At 42.0% G+C, this 16271-nt stretch overlaps 1 protein-coding gene across 2 annotated transcripts in view; it reads right to left on the bottom strand.

Moving 5' to 3' along the window:
* The window catches only part of CBFA2T2 (CBFA2/RUNX1 partner transcriptional co-repressor 2), a 186005-nt gene that overhangs the window by 17414 nt on the left and 152320 nt on the right, over window positions 1-16271 (bottom strand). For both annotated transcript variants that reach the window (XM_053712832.1, XM_053712837.1), the window contains exons 5-8: window positions 13307-13500; window positions 9621-9877; window positions 9014-9111; window positions 8653-8845 (exon numbers count right to left, since the gene is read on the bottom strand). In XM_053712832.1, coding sequence (XP_053568807.1) covers window positions 8653-8845; window positions 9014-9111; window positions 9621-9877; window positions 13307-13500 — 742 coding nt within the window. The remainder of the gene's footprint in view (window positions 1-8652; window positions 8846-9013; window positions 9112-9620; window positions 9878-13306; window positions 13501-16271) is intronic.

Genomic DNA, 16271 nt, shown 5'->3' with positions numbered 1-16271 from the left:
ATACCGGGCCTTTCCCATTCTTTATTAACAATGTCCGCCACCCGCTTGGGTATAGGAAAAGCTTCTGGGAGTCCCGGGACCTCTAGGAACTTGTCCATTTTACATAGTTTCTCTGGGATGACCAACTTGTCACAATCATCCAGAGTGGATAATACCTCCTTGAGCAGAATGCGGAGATGTTCCAACTTAAATTTAAACGTAATCACATCAGGTTCAGCTTGTTGAGAAATGTTCCCTGAATCAGTAATTTCTCCCTCAGACAAAACCTCCCTGGCCCCATCAGACTGGGTTAGGGGCCCTTCAGAACCATTATTATCAGCGTCGTCATGCTCTTCAGTATCTAAAACAGAGCAGTCACGCTTACGCTGGTAAGTGTTCATTTTGGCTAAAATGTTTTTGACAGAATTATCCATTACAGCCGTTAATTGTTGCATAGTAAGGAGTATTGGCGCGCTAGATGTACTAGGGGCCTCCTGAGTGGGCAAGACTCGTGTAGACGAAGGAGGGAATGATGCAGTACCATGCTTACTCCCCTCACTTGAGGAATCATCTTGGGCATCATTGTCATTGTCACATAAATCACATTTATTTAAATGAATAGGAATTTTGGCTTCCCCACATTCAGAACACAGTCTATCTGGTAGTTCAGACATGTTAAACAGGCATAAACTTGATAACAAAGTACAAAAAACGTTTTAAAATAAAACCGTTACTGTCACTTTAAATTTTAAACTGAACACACTTTATTACTGCAATTGCGAAAAAACATGAAGGAATTGTTCAAAATTCACCAAATTTTCACCACAGTGTCTTAAAGCCTTAAAAGTATTGCACACCAAATTTGGAAGCTTTAACCCTTAAAATAACGGAACCGGAGCCGTTTTTAACTTTAACCCCTTTACAGTCCCTGGTATCTGCTTTGCTGAGACCCAACCAAGCCCAAAGGGGAATACGATACCAAATGACGCCTTCAGAAAGTCTTTTCTAAGTATCAGAGCTCCTCTCACATGCGACTGCATGTCATGCCTCTCAAAAACAAGTGCGCAACACCGGCGCGAAAATGAGGCTCTGCCTATGATTAGGGAAAGCCCCTAAAGAATAAGGTGTCTAAAACAGTGCCTGCCGATATTATTATATCAAAATACCCAGATAAAATGATTCCTCAAGGCTAAATATGTGTTAATAATGAATCGATTTAGCCCAGAAAAAGTCTACAGTCTTAATAAGCCCTTGTGAAGCCCTTATTTACGATCTTAATAAACATGGCTTACCGGATCCCATAGGGAAAATGACAGCTTCCAGCATTACATCGTCTTGTTAGAATGTGTCATACCTCAAGCAGCAAGAGACTGCTCACTGTTCCCCCAACTGAAGTTAATTGCTCTCAACAGTCCTGTGTGGAACAGCCATGGATTTTAGTGACGGTTGCTAAAATCATTTTCCTCATACAAACAGAAATCTTCATCTCTTTTCTGTTTCTGAGTAAATAGTACATACCAGCACTATTTTAAAATAACAAACTCTTGATTGAATAATAAAAACTACAGTTAAACACTAAAAAACTCTAAGCCATCTCCGTGGAGATGTTGCCTGTACAACGGCAAAGAGAATGACTGGGGTAGGCGGAGCCTAGGAGGGATCATGTGACCAGCTTTGCTGGGCTCTTTGCCATTTCCTGTTGGGGAAGAGAATATCCCACAAGTAAGGATGACGCCGTGGACCGGACACACCTATGTTGGAGAAATCAAGCGTTCAAACTCCAAGCAGTCAGTTGGAGGAAAACCAGATTCGGATGTTCGAATGGACCCTGAATAAGAAGGTCCTGTCTCAAAGGTAGCTTCCATGGTGGAGCCGATGACCCATTCACCAGGTCTGCATACCAAGTCCTGCGTGGCCACACAGGAACTATCAAGGTCACCGAAGCCCTCTCCAGATTGATCCTGGCTACCAGCCTGGGAATGAGAGGAAACGGTGGGAATACATAAGCTAGGTTGAAGATCCAAGGTGCTACTATTGTATCCAATAGAGTCGCCTTGGGATCCCTGGATTTGGACCCGTAACAAGGGACCATGAAGTTCTGACGAGAGGCCATCAGAACCAAGTCTGGAATGCCCCATAATTGAGTTATTTGGGCAAAGATTTCCAGATGGAGTTCCCACTCCCCCGGATGCTCCTCCATCGCCAGGGAACTCCTTGTTACCCCCTGATGGTTGATATATGTAACAGTCGTCATGATGACTGATTGAAACCTTATGAATTTGGCCTTTGCTAGTCGAGGCCAAGCCTTGAGAGCATTGAATATCGCTCTCAGTTCCATTATGTTTATCGGGAGAAGAGAGTCTTCCCGAAACCATAGACCCTGAGTTTTCAGGGGTTCCCAGACCGCGCCCCAGCCCACCAGACTGGCGTCGGTCGTGACAATGACCTATTCTGGTCTGCGGAAGCTCATTCCCTGTGACAGGTTGTCCAGGGTCAGCCACCAACGGAGTGAATCTCTGGTTATTTGATCTACTTGTATCGTCGGAGACAAGTCTGTATAATCCCCATTCCACTGTCTGAGCATGCCCAGGTGCAATGGTCTTAGATGAATTCGTGCAAAAGGAACTATGTCCATTGCCGCAACCATCAACCCTATTACTTCCATGGACTGCGCTATGGAAGGAAGAAGAACAGAATGAAGTACCTGACAAGAGCTTAGAAGTTTTGATTTTCTGGCCTCTGTCAGAAAAACCTTCATTTCTAAGGAAACTATTATTGTTCCCAAGAAGGGAACTCTTGTTGACGGGGACAGAGAACTTTTTTCTATGTTCACTTTCCACCTGTGAGATCTGAGAAAGGCTAGGACAATGTCCGTATGAGCCCTTGCTTTTGACAGAGACGACACTTGAATCAGGATGTCGTCCAAGTAAGGTACTACTGCAATGCCCCTTGGTCTTAGCACCGCTAGAAGGGACCCTAGTACCCTTGTGAAAATCCTTGGAGCAGTGGCTAATCCGAATGGAAGTGCCACAGGTAATGCTTGTCCAGAAAGGCGAACCTTAGGAACCGAAAATGTTCCTTGTGGATAGGAATACGTAGGTACGCATCCTTTAAGTCCACCGTGGTCATGAATTGACCTTCCTGGATGGTAGGAAGGATCGTTCGAATGGTTTCCATTTTGAATGATGAAACCCTTAGAAACTTGTTTAGAATCTTGAGATCTAAAATAGGTCTGAATGTTCCCTCTTTTTTGGGAATTATGAACAGGTTGGAGTAAAAACCCATCCCTTGTTCTCCTAATGGAACAGGATGAATCACTCCCATGCTTAACAGGTCTTCTACACAGTGTAAGAATGCCTGTTCGAAGATAATTGAGACCCGTGGAACCTTCCCCTTGGGGGTAGTTCCCTGAATTCCAGGAGATAACCTTGAGAAACTATTTCTAGCGCCCAAGGATCCTGAACATCTCTTGCCCCAGCCTGAGCAAAGAGAGAAAGTCTGGCCCCCACCAGATCCTTCCCAGATAGGGGGCCAACACTTCATGCTGTTTTGGTAGCAGTGGCAGGTGACTTGGCCTGCTTACCCTTGATCCAGCCTTGCATCGGCCTCCAGGCTGGCTTGGTTTGAGAAGTATTACCCTCTTGCTTAGAGGGTGTAGAATTTGAGGCTGGTCCGTTTCTGCGAAAGGGACGAAAATTTGGCTTCTTTTTAGCCTTAAAAGACCTATCCAGAGGAAGGGCGTGGCCCTTTCCCCCAGTGATGTCTGAAATAATCTCTTTCAAGTCAGGGCCAAACAGTGTTTTACCCTTGAAAGGGATGTTAAGCAAAAGCGCTCTGCGCGCCACGATAGCAAACCCTGAATTATTCGCCGCTAATCTAGCTAATTGCAAAGCGGCATCTAAAATAAAAAAGAGTTAGCCAATTTAAGAGCTTGAACTCTGTCCAAAACCTCCTCGTACGAAGATTCTTTATTGAGCGACTTTTCTAGTTCTTCGAACCAGAAACACGCAGCTGTAGTGACAGAAACAATGCATGAAATTGGTTGTAGAAGGTAACCTTGCTGAACAAACATCTTTTTAAGCAAACCCTCTAACCTTTAATCCATAGGATCTTGAAAGCACAACTATCTTCTATAGGAATAGAAGTGCGTTTGTTTACAGTAGAAACCGCCCCCTCGACCTTGGGGACTGTATGCTATAAGTCCTTTCTGGGGTCGACTATAGGAACTAATTTCTTAAATATAGGGGGAGGACAAAAGGTATGCCGGGCCTTTCCCACTCCTTATTTACTATGTCCGCCACCCGCTTGGGTATAGGAAAAACATCGGGGGGCACCGGACCCTCTAGGAACTTGTCCATCTTACCTAATTTCTCTGGAATGACCAAATTGTCACAATCATCCAGAGTAGATAATACCTCCTTAAGTAGTGCGTGGAGATGTTGAAATTTAAATTTAAAAGTTACAATATCAGGTTCTGCTTGTTGAGAAATTTTCCCTGAATCTGAAATTTCTCCCTCAGACAAAACCTCCCCCTTCAGATAGGTGTGAGGGTATGTCAGAACAGATATCATCAGCGTCCTCTTGCTCTTCAGTGTTTAAAACAGAGCAATCACGCTTTCTCTGATAAGTAGGCATTTTGGAAAAAATGCATGCAATAGAATTATCCATTACAGCCATTAATTGTTGTATGGTAATAAGTATTGGCGCACTAGATGTACTAGGGGCCTCTTGTGTGGGCAAAACTGGTGTAGACACAGAAGGGGATGATGCAGTACCATGCTCACTCCCCTCATTAGAGGAATCATCTTGGGCAATATCATATCTATGGCATTATTATCCCTACTTTGTTTGGACATTATGACACAAATATATCACATATATTTAAATGGGGAGACACATTGGCTTTCATACATATAGAACATCGTTATCTGATGGTTCAGACATGTTAAACAGGCTTAAACTTGTCAACAAAGCACAAAAAACGTTTTACAATAAAACCGTTACTGTCCCTTTAAATTTCAAACTGAACACACTTTATTACTGAATATGTGAAAAAGTATGAAGGAATTGTTCAAATTTCACCAAAATTTCACCACAGTAACTTAAAGCCTTAAAAGTATTGCACACCAAATTTGAAAGCTTTAACCCTTAAAATAACGGAACCGGAGCCGTTTTTACATTTAACCCCTATACAGTCCCAGGTATCTGCTTTGCTGAGACCCAACCAAGCCCAGAGGGGAATACGATACCAAATGATGCCTTCTATAAGCTTTTTCAGTGGTTCTTAGCTCCTCACACATGCATCTGCATGCCATGCTTTCCAAAAACAACTGCGCATTAGAGGCGCGAAAATGAGGCTCTGTCTATGACTAGAAAAGGCCCCCAGTGAAAAAGGTGTCCAATACAGTGCCTGCCGTTTTTATTAAAACAATCCCCAAGATTTAACAACTATTAAAAGTAATAATCTGCCAAATATACTTAGTAAAGCAATCGTTTTAGCCCAGAAAAATGTCTACCAGTTTTTTAAGCCCTAATGAAGCCCTTTATTCTTTTACTTAAGCTAAGAAAATGGCTTACCGGTTCCCATAGGGAAAATGACAGCTTCCAGCATTACCGAGTCTTGTTAGAAATGTGTCATACCTCAAGCAGCAAAAGTCTGCTCACTGTTTCCCCCAACTGAAGTTAATTCCTCTCAACAGTCCTGTGTGGAAACAGCCATCGATTTTAGTAACGGTTGCTAAAATCATTTTCCTCTTACAAACAGAAATCTTCATCTCTTTCCTGTTTCAGAGTAAATAGTACATACCAGCACTATTTTAAAATAACAAACTCTTGATTGAAGAATAAAAACTACATTTAAACACCAAAAAACTCTAAGCCATCTCCGTGGAGATGTTGCCTGTACAACGGCAAAGAGAATGACTGGGGAAGGCGGAGCCTAGGAGGGATCATGTGACCAGCTTTGCTGGGCTCTTTGCCATTTCCTGTTGGGGAAGAGAATATCCCACAAGTAAGGATGACGCCGTGGACCGGACACACCTATGTTGGAGAAATAAGCCTTTTATTAAAATCATCACAAAGGTGTCTTCAGGTTTTATTTAAAATACAGCTCAACGCGTTTCGGCTAAAAGCAGCATTTATCAAGAGCATAAGTTAAAACAATTTCTGGAACAAATGGTTACTAGTTGCGGTCAATAACTATTCCCTCATTTTGGGACCTATAACTGTTAGTAATAAGCCCAAGTATGAGAAGGAAAATAAACGTTCAGTCCTCTTAGGAACTGTCTGAGTATATAACACCATAAAAAAACACCCACATGGCTGAAACTCCGGGGCCAATAAGGGGAAAAGGCTTACTAGCTGTCCACAGATAGTCACACGCAGCGCCCTATACACACTGCCCAAACTTAATCCCAACAATGAAGAGATTATCTATAAAAAAAAACAACAGAGGCCGTAAAATTAGTATAGGGATTAACCCCCAAAGTGCTGGACCTTCTCACCTAGAAGGGAAAACCACTTCCCTCTGGAGTACAGCTGCAGGGCAGGCACAGTATAACAGGTTTGCCAGCTTTATCAGATCGCAGACAGGGACCTGTAGTAAAAGAAAAGCAGAGTAACCAACCCTGTTTTCTTATAGAGGGGTAGCATAAATGTTGGAAGTTAAGCAAAGACTACCTCGCCGTATTCCAACTGCTAAAAGCCACCATTATTCTTACTAAAGATATTCACATGGACACAGCATAGCTCCAATCCTTGCTTGCAGGGAAAAGTACCCATTAGAGGATTAAATATTTTCAGACACCATCTTCGCACATCCTCCCTTGACAGAGGCAAAGAGAATGAATGGGGATTATCGGTAAGGGAAGTGACACTTAACAGCTCTGCTGGGGTGCTCTTTGCCTTCTCCTGCTGGCCAGGAGTTGAATCCCCACTAGTAATTGGAATGAAATTGTGAACTCTCCATGCCATAGGAAAGAAAATAATTTTTCAATGGCTGGGCTTTATCAATTTTTTTATTAAAGGTGGGGCATAACATAATACTGAATTAGTAAATAAGTGAGTCAATGAAATAAAATATGCACATAGAACAAATTCTGAAAAACATCAAAATGGTAATATTGTATAAAGAGTATTATTACACCTCTTGGAGGGGGTCAATTATTATTTCAGAAATAAAAGGTGTGAAATGCCAAAAATATAAGATAAGTCGAATCGATTATTTTTGGTTTTGTCCTAAAGATAGACTGCTCTGGAATAAGATAATTTTTTGGCTTATAATGACTAAGAAACTTTAAATTAATTTTGATAAAATACAAGTCTTCTTTCTAGATTGGAAATAAAATTGACTCCATTTTTATCATCATTAGTTTTGATAACCAGAAGATACATTTTAGAGAAATGGTTAAATCCTAAAACACCAATACATTAAATAAGACTAAGTAGAACTTAGAGATATATATTAAACATCTTGTTAAACCAATTGAAAGATTAATAATCTCACCTTTTATTAAAGCAGATTATGTTTTAATCTCAAATATTAAAGAAGACTTGTTAATGTTTCAATATAAGAGAAACTGTTCTTAAAGTGCCATAAAACACGTTGAGATCTGTGCATATCATAAAAAGGGCTAATTAAGTAAAAAATAGTTTGCAAAACAAAATTGTTTAAAAATTGCTGGCAAGTATTTTAAAATAATCTTCAAAAATAAGCAAAAATAAATACTTAAATAGCCATACTGTCTGGAGCAGTCTACTACACCCCCACCCCCACTTATCAGTGTTTAGACACAGGCATTGGATTTAAACTGGGTTCATAGCTTCTAGGCATGCGGCAGCAGATGATCACTGTACTTCTGCATTCTACCAAAGCAACAATAAATATAGATTCAGTCATAGAAGGACATGCGTGGGGGGAGTAAATGCTTTACAATTTGGAAAATTAAATTAAAGGGTTCTCTATCCCAACTTGTTTTATGTCCCTTTAAGCTAAATTCAAAGTTCTGAAATAAATTAAGTCTCATTCTCCTAAATGCTCAATATTGTCGCAGGGTTGAAATAAAAAAGTAAAACAAGTTTTACTTTGTATGCAGATTTTTTTATTTTATTTTTTAAATACAAACCTGAACACTTTGTTACATTATATATATATATATATATATATATATATATATGTGTGTGTGTGTGTGTGTGTGTGTGTCTTAACACCTTGACCACAATACCACATACTGTCAGGACTGATGAAGAATAGGAGCCCAGTAGCGGAGTATAGCTAACACGACCACTAGACAACACAGGAGTGCGTGGTTCAGAAGGAAAATCCAAAAGCAAGGTTAAATCTTTTGAGGTCAGGGCAGGCAGCAAAGGTTCATAAATGGGAAACAAGGCAAAAAGTTCAGGTAACCAAGATTCATACACAGGACTTAACTCTTTAATTACTGAGCACTGAGTTCATAGGGTGGCTAAATGAGTAACAGCTGGTAAGGGGTGTGGTGTTGGCTTTACATCTCTAACATCTACTGTTCAATACTGTTTGTCCAATACTGCATTGCTGCCATTAGGTGGCGTTCTTGTGCAACTTCTGCAGAAATCTATGTACTAAGGCATCATCATTAGACTTTTTACCCAGCAACAACCGTTGATACCTAAAGCTTTGGTTAAACTTGTACTCACCATTAGATCCAGAGTCGGTACTGGTTGGGCTGTGTTGTCTACTTAGTTGGTCCCCCCCCTTCCGGAGATCAACTGATTCACTGCAGCGCCTCTTCCAATAGTTCAACTCATCTCTATCCACTTCTTGACATTTTCTCAGGACAGCCATTGAGCGACGCGTCTTCTCTACCATCTCCATAATACAGTTTAGAGCCTAGACAGAAAGAGTAGGTATAAGCAGCCCATGTGAATAGTTAGATACTGTACAATGCCATTGCTTGTAGAGCTAACTGTATTGTAACCTTTCTAAACCACATTGTAATATAATGTTGATAATGTAAACATAATAAAATAGATACTAAACTGAAAACACTGAACTTACATGGTCCAGATGCTTCCATTCCTCTGCCCATTCTCTCTCAGTGAGCCGATGGTCTACCAGCTCATCTTGGTAACCATTATTTAAACTGCCATTTATTCCTGTAAAGCAAATATAGATGTGTAAGTGACAAGCTATCAAACATCATGCCAACCCTTAAAAGGGACAGTCTAGTCAAAATTAATATTTCATGATTCGGATAGGGAATGTAATTTTAAACAACTTTCCAATTAACTTTTACCATCAAATTTGCTTTGTTCTCTTAGTTGAAAGCTAAACCTAATTAGGCTCACACGCTAATTTCTAAGCCCTTGAAGGCCACCTCTTATCTGAATGCATTTGACAGTTTTTCATAGCTAGAGGGCGTTAGCTCACGCGTGCCATATAGATAACGTGCTCACGCCTGTGGAGTTACTTATGAGAGGGCACATCTGTCAAAATAACTAAAATAAGGGGGCAGTTTGCAGAGGCTTATATACAAGGTAATCACAGAGGTAAAAAGTATATTAATATAACAGTGTTGGCTGAGGTAATAAAGGTTATCTATCTTTTTTAAACAGTAAACATTCTGTAGTAGACTGTCCCTTTAAACAAGGCAATGTGCCATTACCTATTGTGTGGTGCCGTTCTCGTACATCCCTGTGCTCGCCAATCTTGTTCAGAGGGTCTCTGTATAGATGTGATCCGGGAATATCATCCAGAGAATAGTGTTGCAGGGGTGGTGGAGTTGGGTGAAACTGACTAGCATTATTAAGCAGTGGCAATGACAGGGCAGGACTGTGACGAGGAGCCGGGCTAATAGTGCAGACTCTCTTGGCAGGAGGTTCTGGAGGAACAGAGTCTCTCTCAAAGCAGCTATCTTCTCTCCTAAAAAACCCCACAAATTTATAGATCCCCAGATCTACACCATGATGAACACATATGTAAATGTGATCAACGATACTAATTCGCCTAAATTTAAATTAACACAAAAACATATTTTCTTTCATATTTATGGTTACTTACAAAAATGCATTTTGTGGCCATCACATAATGACGGTCAACTGCAATAACTTTTTGTATCTAATTGTCTGCTCTGTTCCCTCTACACAGAGGTATAGCTCCTCACTATACTCGTTCATCCATTGCACGCGCACACTATGGTACTGCTCTGCCGAAATCAAACACTATACTCGTTCATCCTTTGTGCGCACACTATGGTACTGCTCTGCCGGAATCAAACACTATACTCGTTCATCCATTGCACGCGCACACTATGGTACTGCTCTGCCGGAATCAAACACTATACTCGTTCATCCATTGCACGCGCACACTATGGTACTGCTCTGCCGGAATCAAACACTATACTCGTTCATCCTTTGCGCACACTATGGTACTGCGCTGCCGGAATCAAACACTATACTCGTTCATCCTTTGTGCGCACACTATGGTACTGCTCTGCCGGAATCAAACACTATACTCGTTCATCCTTTGTGCGCACACTATGGTACTGCTCTGCCGGAATCAAACACTATACTCGTTCATCCATTGCACGCGCACACTATGGTACTGCTCTGCCGGAATCAAACACTATACTCGTTCATCCATTGCACGCGCACACTATGGTACTGCTCTGCCGGAATCAAACACTATACTCGTTCATCCATTGCACGCGCACACTATGGTACTGCTCTGCCGGAATCAAACACTATACTCGTTCATCCTTTGCGCACACTATGGTACTGCGCTGCCGGAATCAAACACTATACTCGTTCATCCTTTGTGCGCACACTATGGTACTGCTCTGCCGGAATCAAACACTATACTCGTTCATCCTTTGCACGCACACTATGGTACTGCTCTGCCGGAATCAAACACTATACTCGTTCATCCTTTGTGCGCACACTATGGTACTGCTCTGCCGGAATCAAACGCTATACTCGTTCATCCTTTGCGCGTGCACACTATGGTACTGCTCTGACGAAATCAAACGCTATACTCGTTCATCCTTTGCGCGCGCACACTATGGTACTGCTCTGACGAAATCAAACACTATACTCGTTCATCCTTTGCGCGCGCACACTATGGTACTGCTCTGACGAAATCAAACACTATACTCGTTCATCCTTTGCACGCACACACTATGGTACTGCGCTGCCGAAATCAAACACTATACTCGTTCATCCTTTGTGCGCACACTATGGTACTGCGCTGCCGAAATCAAACACTATACTCGTTCATCCTTTGCACGCACACACTATGGTACTGCTCTGCCGGAATCAAACACTATACTCGTTCATCCTTTGTGCGCACACTATGGTACTGCTCTGCCGGAATCAAACACTATACTCGTTCATCCTTTGTGCGCACACTATGGTACTGCGCTGCCGAAATCAAACACTATACTCGTTCATCCTTTGTGCGCACACTATGGTACTGCGCTGCCGAAATCAAACACTATACTCGTTCATCCTTTGTGCGCACACTATGGTACTGCTCTGCCGGAATCAAACACTATACTCGTTCATCCTTTGTGCGCACACTATGGTACTGCTCTGCCGGAATCAAACACTATACTCGTTCATCCATTGCACGCGCACACTATGGTACTGCTCTGCCGGAATCAAACACTATACTCGTTCATCCATTGCACGCGCACACTATGGTACTGCTCTGCCGGAATCAAACACTATACTCGTTCATCCTTTGCGCACACTATGGTACTGCGCTGCCGGAATCAAACACTATACTCGTTCATCCTTTGTGCGCACACTATGGTACTGCTCTGCCGGAATCAAACACTATACTCGTTCATCCTTTGCACGCACACTATGGTACTGCGCTGCCGAAATCAAACACTATACTCGTTCATCCTTTGCACGCACACTATGGTACTGCTCTGCCGGAATCAAACACTATACTCGTTCATCCTTTGTGCGCACACTATGGTACTGCTCTGCCGGAATCAAACGCTATACTCGTTCATCCTTTGCGCACACACTATGGTACTGCTCTGCCGGAATCAAACGCTATACTCGTTCATCCTTTGCGCGCGCACACTATGGTACTGCTCTGACGAAATCAAACGCTATACTCGTTCATCCTTTGCGCGCGCACACTATGGTACTGCTCTGACGAAATCAAACACTATACTCGTTCATCCTTTGCGCGCGCACACTATGGTACTGCTCTGACGAAATCAAACACTATACTCGTTCATCCTTTGCACGCACACTATGGTACTGCGCTGCCGAAATCAAACACTATACTCGTTCATCCTTTGCACGCACACACTATGGTACTGCGCTGCCGAAATCAAACACTATACTCGTTCATCCTTTGTGCGCACACTATGGTACTGCGCTGCCGAAATCAAACACTATACTCGTTCATCCTTTGCACGCACACACTATGGTACTGCTCTGCCGGAATCAAACACTATACTCGTTCATCCTTTGTGCGCACACTATGGTACTGCTCTGCCGGAATCAAACACTATACTCGTTCATCCTTTGTGCGCACACTATGGTACTGCGCTGCCGAAATCAAACACTATACTCGTTCATCCTTTGTGCGCACACTATGGTACTGCTCTGCCGGAATCAAACACTATACTCGTTCATCCTTTGTGCGCACACTATGGTACTGCTCTGCCGGAATCAAACACTATACTCGTTCATCCTTTGTGCGCACACTATGGTACTGCTCTGCCGGAATCAAACACTATACTCGTTCATCCTTTGTGCGCACACTATGGTACTGCTCTGCCGGAATCAAACACTATACTCGTTCATCCTTTGTGCGCACACTATGGTACTGCTCTGCCGGAATCAAACACTATACTCGTTCATCCTTTGTGCGCACACTATGGTACTGCGCTGCCGAAATCAAACACTATACTCGTTCATCCTTTGTGCGCACACTATGGTACTGCGCTGCCGAAATCAAACACTATACTCGTTCATCCTTTGCACACACACTATTGTACTGCTCTGCCATTAAAGAATGAAGAGAAACAAATTTTCCTTTTAATCCCTGCTAGACAACGAATTCTAAATGAAGGCTGCTCATGCACTCCTATCTAGTGACTGCTAATTTTTAATTTGCTGTAAGTCAGCTCTATATTTATTGCACATAAGGATCCTGAAATCTGTCATCAGTTTACCCAGAAAAATACTTAACACACAGTCTTTATTATGGTCATTCTTTTAGAGCTACTTTTCATGTGCATGCTTCACCCCAACATTCTATAGATTTTCTATGCACCCTCTTTTCACTTTAGATACATTTCTGTCATACAGACATATTTATTGTTACCTGTCTGGGCTATGTCTTGTCCCATTTCCATTCACCTCCATGAGTAGTTCTGAGGAGTCAGATGGAGAGGAAGAGGAGGAGCTGCTGTTTGTGTTAAGGAGGATATGCTCATGCTGTGCCAAGTACTGTGAGGGTGTCTGTTTGGCAGCACGGGCACAGTGCAGCAACTCACGCTGGAGAAGTGGTAGGTTGGCCTATGAATAAATACACAATCTGCTTTATTTTATAAATAAAAAAAAAAGTCAAAGTACTTTACCAGACAAACTGACACTTTGCCTTTTGAGTGATAAGAAGACTGAATTAACATGGTGCATTGTTTATGTGTAAAGCTTATTATTTTGCTGGAATGTTAAATTAAGGTTACTTGTGCCTCTCAGTGTGGATACTCAGAAAGCCCTGGCTGCAAGTTTAACAGTGCTAATGTTTGGCAGCATCTGATTTATTCTATAACAGAAGAAAGGAAGAAAACATAATTTATGCTTACCTGATAAATTTATTTCTCTTGTAGTGTGTTCAGTCCACGGGTCATCCATTACTTATGGGATATATTCTCCTTCCCAACAGGAAGTTGCAAGAGGATCACCCAAGCAGAGCTGCTATATAGCTCCTCCCCTCACATGTCATATCCAGTCATTCGACCGAAACAAGACGAGAAAGGAAAAACTATAAGGTGCAGTGGTGACTGGAGTTATAATTTAAAATTTAGAACCTGCCTCAAAAAGACAGGGCGGGCCGTGGAGTGAACACACTACAAGAGAAATAAATTTATCAGGTAAGCATAAATTATGTTTTCTCTTGTTAAGTGTGTTCAGTCCACGGGTCATCCATTACTTATGGGATACCAATACCAAAGCTAAAGTACACGGATGAAGGGAGGGACAAGGCAGGAACCACTGCCTGTAGAACCTTTCTCCCAAAAACAGCCTCCGAAGAAGCAAAAGTGTCAAATTTGTAAAATTTTGAAAAGGTATGAAGTGAAGACCAAGTTGCAGCCTTGCAAATCTGTTCAACAGAGGCCTCATTCTTAAAGGCCCAGGTGGAAGCCACAGCTCTAGTGGAATGAGCTGTAATTCTTTCAGGAGGCTGCTGTCCAGCAGTCTCATAGGCTAAACGTATTATGCTACGAAGCCAAAAAGAGAGAGAGGTGGCCGAAGCCTTTTGACCTCTCCTCTGACCAGAATAAACGACAAACAGAGAAGTTTGCCGAAAATCTTTAGTTGCCTGTAAGTAGAACTTCAGGGCACGGACTACGTCCAGATTATGCAAAAGACGTTCCTTCTTTGAAGAAGGATTAGGACATAATGATGGAACAACAATCTCCTGATTGATATTCCTGTTAGAAACAACCTTAGGTAAAAACCCAGGTTTAGTACACAGAACTACCTTGTCTGAATGGAAAATCAGATAAGGAGAATCGCAATGTAAGGCAGATAACTCAGAGACTCTTCGAGCCGAGGAAATAGCCATCAAAAACAGAACTTTCCAAGATAAAAGCTTAATATCAATGGAATGAAGGGGTTCAAACGGAACACCCTGAAGAACTTTAAGAACCAAGTTTAAGCTCCACGGAGGAGCAACAGTTTTAAACACAGGCTTAATCCTAGCCAAAGCCTGACAAAAAGCCTGGACGTCTGGATTCTCTGCCAGACGTTTGTGTAAAAGAATAGACAGAGCAGAAATCTGTCCCTTTAACGAACTAGCGGATAAACCCTTTTCTAAACCTTCTTGAAGAAAAGCCAATCTCTTGGATTCACACCAATATAAATATTTACGCCATATCTTATGGTAGATTTTTATGGTAACAGGTTTCCGAGCCTGTATTAATGTATCAATAACCGACTCCGAAAAACCACGCTTTGATAGAATCAAGCGTTCAATCTCCATGCAGTCAGCTTCAGAGAAAACATAATTTATGCTTACCTGATAAATTCCTTTCTCCTGTAGTGTGATCAGTCCACGGGTCATCATTACTTCTGGGATATTAACTCCTCCCCAACAGGAAGTGCAAGAGGATCACCCAGCAGAGTTGCTATATAGCTCCTCCCCTCTACGTCACACCCAGTCATTCGACCAAGAACCAACGAGAAAGGAGAAGCCAAAGGGTGCAGTGGTGACTGGAGTATAATTTAAAAATTTTGACCTGCCATAAAAAACAGGGCGGGCCGTGGACTGATCACACTACAGGAGAAAGGAATTTATCAGGTAAGCATAAATTATGTTTTCTCCTGTTAAGTGTGATCAGTCCACGGGTCATCATTACTTCTGGGATACCAATACCAAAGCAAAAGTACACGGATGACGGGAGGGACAGGCAGGCTCTTTATACAGAAGGAACCACTGCCTGAAGAACCTTTCTCCCAAAAATAGCCTCCGAAGAAGCAAAAGTGTCAAATTTGTAAAATTTGGAAAAAGTATGAAGCGAAGACCAAGTTGCAGCCTTGCAAATCTGTTCAACAGAGGCCTCATTCTTAAAGGCCCAAGTGGAAGCCACAGCTCTAGTGGAATGAGCTGTAATTCTTTCGGGAGGCTGCTGTCCAGCAGTCTCATAAGCTAAGCGTATTATGCTACGAAGCCAAAAAGAGAGAGAGGTAGCAGAAGCTTTTTGACCTCTCCTCTGACCAGAGTAAACGACAAACAGGGAAGACGTTTGTCGAAAATCTTTAGTTGCCTGTAAATAAAATTTTAGGGCACGAACTACATCCAGATTGTGCAGAAGTTGTTCCTTCTTTGAAGAAGGATTTGGACACAAGGATGGAACAACAATCTCTTGATTGATATTCCTGTTAGTGACTACCTTAGGTAAGAACCCAGGTTTAGTACGCAGAACTACCTTATCCGAGTGAAAAATCAAATAAGGAGAATCACAATGTAAGGCTGATAACTCAGAGACTCTTCGAGCCGAGGAAATAGCCATTAAAAATAGAACTTTCCAAGATAACAACTTTATATCAATGGAATGAAGGGG

Source organism: Bombina bombina, chromosome 1 (assembly GCF_027579735.1).
Source record: "Bombina bombina isolate aBomBom1 chromosome 1, aBomBom1.pri, whole genome shotgun sequence".
Lineage (NCBI taxonomy): Eukaryota > Metazoa > Chordata > Amphibia > Anura > Bombinatoridae > Bombina > Bombina bombina.
Note: the sequence above shows the minus strand (reverse complement) of the source record. Positions and strands in the feature narration are given on the sequence as shown.